Here is a 6,000-nt window from a genome sequence, read left to right as displayed (position 1 = left end):
CTCTCTCCCTCTCTCTCCTATCCTCTCCCCCCCCTCCCTGTGGCCCCTGTGGCTGAACCCTCTCAGAGCAGACCTCAGGACACAACTCAGAGCGACAGAGCGGCCTGAGAGAGAGCCGCAGCCGGACGCAGGTCCTCGGCAAGGAGATTCAGATTCTGAAGGAGGAGAAGGGGCGCCAGGTAACCCCACACTGAAGAGTTCAATCATTACGACTCAGAATAAGAACACTGTTTTAAGACTTTTAAGAAACCACATCAAAAACATTCTACACGTGTCATAATGCATCTGGCCATGCACATTGTCAAAAATGTCTTACGGTCTGTTGGTTGATCCACTTCTTTGTTCCAGATAGAATGATCAGAATTTAGATGGATTAAATGAGTTTAGACCATGGTTTAGACATACATTTTCCTCACGTGATGAATTCTCCTGATTTTGACAACCCTCTGCCAGTTTATCTTAAAACACCATGCTCTTAATGTTTGTGTTTTCACAAAACATTGGCATTTTAATTTAGTACAGATGTTCATGCTCCCAAGAAGATGTATACTAATGGCTTTGATGATCCGCTCTGCATCTAAAAGATTGCTTGAAAATGTTTTTTCTAGGAACTTTCATGGTCCCCATATGATGATATCCCCCTGACCTTCCCTCTGCCTAATGCTTGCAAAATGAATGACATTGTCATTAGCTGCTTTGGCAGTATTTGCTGTTTTGTGGTCCTTATGTAATCACAGATTGTGTCATCTGAGTATGTGGACGTAGACATTTAGCATTGACTGTAGCTCAAAGCAGCGCTGTAGTTCAGTAAAGAGTCTTGTTAGATATTGAAAGATCTCCTTAGTAGTATTCAATAGAAATATTTTTCACTGTAGAAAGAGTTTTATTGAACAAATGTGCACAGTATCACTCTGTGATTTGTAAAAGTGAAACCTGAAAAACTTTTTTTGGTACACAAAAGATGTTGGGTGAAAAATCACTTTAAATTCTAAGTATTATAATGAAGTATTGCTGATTTATAGTAGTGATTTCTGTGGTTAATTCTCCTCTCTTTTAGTTCCTAAGCCTCATGGAAACCATAGACAGACAGAGGGACGAGATGGGACGCTCCAGTGGGTGAGTGCCGGTCATCGGCTGTCATTTTAGTTCTGAAACAACACCCACATGAGTGCCTTTACATTGACATTGGAAAGGAGATTAAACCACATATGTCACATGATACATCATCCTTATGCGATCACATTCTGTATCCATGACCTGTTCCCCTTCTTTTCTGTTTGATAAGGTCTGCCTCCATTCAGGTAGGCCAACTCCAGGAAGCTCTGAATGAGAGGAAGTCAGCTGTCAACTCCCTCACTGCCAAGTAAGCATCTCATTTCCCTTTATTCAAATCAGAAGCTGTAGCAATTTACACTTTAGGCATTGCTGCCCATTTGCTTTAAGAATGTAGTTTTCTCTTGTCGATAATAAACCCTGTTTCCACTAAAACGCCTGTGATTTACTGCAACCTCTCTGATACCAACACATCTTGTTCTGCAGCCTAAAAAATAGGGCCTGTATTATTAAGAGTACTTTTTAGCTCGTGTTCATCCACAAATGCACATGCAGTAACTCTGACACATGGTGTGATGGTGTGCAGACTACAGATGACGGAGGCTGCCCTCGCCCTCTCGGAGCAGAAGAACCACAACCTGGGAGAGCTGCTGACACGAGTGAAGGCTGAGAAAGAAGAGCAGAGGGAGCGACAGAGCAGAGAGAGGAGGAAGGAGCAGGAGGTGCGGACAGATGGCACGACGATGATAATGATGATGATGATGACCCCTTATATGAGATTCTGACAGATGTTCCCATATTTTTCATGTGTGCTTTAGCCTGTTACTTTTTCATGAGAGCTTTCACATGTGCTTCTAAATTTAGTGAGGTAAATACATTTTTCCACTGGCTGTTCCCTACAGGGTAAATCAAGGTCACATGACCCAGGTCGTCGCACGCATCTCTGCTTGTCTAGCTGACATCTCTCAGTGGATGTCTGCTCATCACCTCAAGCTCAACCTTGACAAGACTGAGCTGCTCTTCCTTCCGGGAAAAGATTGTCCCACTCTTGACCTAACAATCAACATCGGCACCTCTGTTGTTTCCCCGACTCAGACTGCAAGGAATCTGGGTGTGACCCTAGATAACAACCTGTCCTTCACTGCAAACATCGCTGCTACAACCCGTTGCTGCAGATACACGCTTTACAACATCAGGAAGATACGTCCCCAGCTGACACAGAAAGCGACTCAGGTTCTGGTCCAGGCTCTCGTCATCTCACGCCTAGACTACTGCAACTCCCTCCTGGCTGGTCTACCTGCATGTGCCATCCGACCTCTGCAGCTCACCCAGAATGCAGCGGCTCGTCTGGTCTTCAACCTTCCTAAATTCTCCCACACCACTCCGCTCCTCCGCTGCCTTCACTGGCTTCCGGTAACTGCTAGAATCCACTTCAAGACACTGGTACTTGCTTACCATGCTGCGAATGGATCTGGCCCTTCCTACATCCAGGACATGGTTAAACCGTACACCCCAGCGCGTGCACTACGCTCTGCATCAGCCAAACGACTCGCTGCACCCTCGCTGCGAGGGGGACCCAAGTTCCCATCAGCAAAAACACGTGGGTTTGCTATCCTGGCTCCAAAATGGTGGAATGAGCTCCCCATTGAAATCAGGACAGCAGATAGCTTACACATCTTCCGGGGGAGACTGAAAACTCATCTCTTTCGACTCCACTTCGAGCGATAGAATTACTAACAAATAACTGCTAACAAAGCACTTATATACTAATAAAGGACTGGCTTATCTAAAGCAGCACTTGAAATGTTTGGCTCTATGAAACCTGATGTACTTATATGATTCTGTTTTCTTCAAGGTTGTGTCTTCCTGGTCGAATGTACTTATTGTAAGTCGCTTTGGATAAAAGCGTCAGCTAAATGCAATGTAATGTAATGTAATATAGAGGGGAATACTTTAACCTACAGAGACAAAACGTAACAGGCTTGTCGATCGTATGTTGAGGTATCTCAAATTGGCCAATTCATCTATGACAGAGTTCCCTTTACAGGCCAACAAAGAAGTTAGCATTGCAACGGCTAACGTAGTGCTGTTAAATGCTACATGACAGTTTGCATGATCTCTTACAGGACGTCCTAAAATGGATCCCTGCCACACACCCTTGGTAACTGATAAGATTTTTGTGTCTCCTACACAACCCCACCTACCAACATGCTACCTACTTCGGCTAAGTAGGTAGCATGTTCAGGCTTTGCTCCCATAAATAAAGGAGATATTAGTTTGTGTAAACATCTTAGATTAACAAAAGCTTTAGGTTGTTTGCTTAACAGGATGTCGACATGTTATTTGATAAAAGGGCAGTGACAACACATTACATAACATTACATTTTATTCAGCTGGCACATTTATCACACTTTCTCAAAGCAATGTACACACAATGATTATATGGAGTTAAATACTTTGCCTGGAGTGAACTTCTGACCTTCTGATTTTAAGGCACTTACTTATATTGGAACACAAAGTGAGATTATAAATAAATAGTGACAGAACAAAAAAATTGGATAATCCCAAAATCAGAGAAAAAGAGGCTTTTGAAATGCAGCATTTTTAAATTACATTTCTTCTTGGATTTGATTTATTTTGAATGAAAGTGAACCCCTAAAACACTGACAATAGGAATGAAAGCATTTCCTTATTTTTCCACACATTTATTTATTGTATAGCTTCTTTGTGTCAATTATCCAATTAATATATTGACTATGTGTGGCAGAAGTCTATATCCATCTCTTTGTCAACGATATGCAGCCTAATATGGCAGGAGCATGTAGAAAAAGGAGAAAACACTGAAAAAGATCATGTCAGAGTTCAGTTTAGCAAAAATGACAATGACTGGTGTCCGTTTCCAACCACAATTTGCTCAGTAATACAGCATGGAAAAATGAATGTGTATTAAGAGTCTGCTGTAACAAATGTACCTCATGTGTTTCCATCCCGTAGGACAATGCACTCAGAGAGGGCAAACTGCTCAGAGAGACCCAAAACCTGTCCGACACCAAAGTCCAACTGATGAATAAAGTAAGAGTATTGTGTCTTTATCACAGTGTGTTGTCTGAGGAGTGTGAGACTGATTGTGGTGTGTGTTAGGTGGAGGAGCTGGAGCGCAGGTGTAAGTCTCAGCAGCAGCAGGTCTTTGAGCTGAAGCAGGAGCTGACCAACAGCAGCGCCGAGCTCAAGCTGCAGCTAGCACAGGCAGAAGGTATCACACACCCACAGAACACACACACTTTCTTATTTACAGATACACAGAGAGAAAGTCTTTGTTTACATAAAGCCAAGCAGAACTTTTGTATCTGATAGACCGTCTGGAGATGGAGAAGCGGAGGTCCAAGCAGGCTCTGCAGGACAGTGACAGTCTCCGCCAGAAAGAGGTGCACTCAGGAACTCATCATCATAAACCAATGTATTATTCACATTTCAAATAATTTGGTCCTGAAAAGTAGAATAATTAAATGAACTAACTTCTGTTAAGTCCATGCTGTCACAATTTTGCATGACAGGGGAGAATACTGTTTCAACTTGGATTATGAACCGGTTTTCTAGTCCTGATCCCTATTGAACCACAATGCTATAATTTGGGTCTACATTCTGAATGAGTTTGTTTTTCTTTGGGCCGTCTGCAGTTTGCACAGTGGTTATATTGAGGAGGTTTAAAGGAGGAGTGCGTAGTGTGTCCAGCTGATATATGAATAGGGCTGCACCATTTGGAAAAAAATAACTAATGGCAATTATTTTGACTGATATAGCTATTGTGATATGATTCACGATATCAAAGTGACTGATTTTTCATCATTAATTTTGAAGGATATATTTAAGATTTTTAAGATGATCTGTACCAAAGATATCTTTGGAGTCTGTAGAATACGAGTTGTATGCCAGGACATCTATGCAAAACCACCTGTTTTTATTAAGATGAATATTTCCCATATTTCGTGTGACAAATACTGCGCCTCCTGCAGTTTGAATATTGCACTAGCCCATATTGCAATTTCAAATACATTTCGATTATAGCACAGCCCTTTTGCCCCAAGTTGCATGGTCCTTCTAGCCTGTTAGGCATTATTGTGCCCTTTGCATGGGGGGACGGATTTGTAACCTCTTACATGTTTATTGTTTATTTCACTTTTCTATATGATTAATTAAAACTCCATATCCTAATAAATAAAACGACATATAATTAAATGTACAGGTGGAGCAATTGAATCGTCATCTGGAAGAGTGTGAGAGGACTCTGCAGGAACGCATCTTCAAACTGGAGGGACAGCGGATACAACTGGAGGAGGTCAGAGTTCAGAGCGTCCATGTTTACAACCAGAAACGTAATGTAACTGCTAACAGGTAGTAGTTATGTATTAGCCCAAAGCCTCTTCATTTAGTGGTTAAAAGGTAGCAGCGGAGGCTATATACTTATATATATACCATAAAAACATTTCAATCAGGAGAGACGTGATATATGAAATACATGTTTATTACCGGACACATAATATGAAGGAATAATGATTGACAGTTTACAAGTAAATGAAATGATGTTTGGCGATTAGGCCCCGGTTAGCAGGATGATCATTCAGGAGGGAAAAACCGCTCCGATGAACTCCGATGGTCTAGACACTGGTAGTGGTGATAAGTGGTTCGGTCCGTTCTGAAGGGAGAAGGTTTTAGCTTGGCCCTGTATTAGGAGACAGGAGGCGAAGGGGTGGAGGAGGGTTGTGCGTTGACACTTGAAATGACAACTGACGGAGAGGGAAGAGCAGATTTAAAGGGGTTAGCGGGTGCGATGATTGGCTAGCCGGGGAGTAACGCCCCTGATTACTTAATGGGAGAGGAGAGAGTATTGAAGTGACGTGTAACACCAGAGGATATTGGTCTTCCTGGTTGAACTTGCGCTAAGCTACA

General features: G+C 42.3%; 1 protein-coding gene across 1 annotated transcript in view; it reads left to right on the top strand.

The window, feature by feature from the left end:
- lrrc45 (leucine rich repeat containing 45) overlaps positions 1–6,000 on the top strand; it is a gene marked incomplete in the record, with an annotated part of 38,525 nt that overhangs the window by 17,668 nt on the left and 14,857 nt on the right. Inside the window, 8 exon segments of the mRNA XM_034202982.1 lie at positions 67–179; positions 1,058–1,116; positions 1,286–1,363; positions 1,640–1,775; positions 4,048–4,125; positions 4,195–4,306; positions 4,408–4,478; positions 5,297–5,389. Coding sequence (XP_034058873.1) covers positions 67–179; positions 1,058–1,116; positions 1,286–1,363; positions 1,640–1,775; positions 4,048–4,125; positions 4,195–4,306; positions 4,408–4,478; positions 5,297–5,389 — 740 coding nt within the window.

The sequence above is a fragment of the Gymnodraco acuticeps genome, unplaced genomic scaffold, assembly GCF_902827175.1.
Source record: "Gymnodraco acuticeps unplaced genomic scaffold, fGymAcu1.1, whole genome shotgun sequence".
In the NCBI taxonomy this organism is placed as follows: Eukaryota; Metazoa; Chordata; class Actinopteri; order Perciformes; family Bathydraconidae; genus Gymnodraco; species Gymnodraco acuticeps.
The sequence above is the reverse complement of the archived record's forward strand: the minus strand, read 5'-3'. Positions and strand labels throughout refer to the sequence as shown.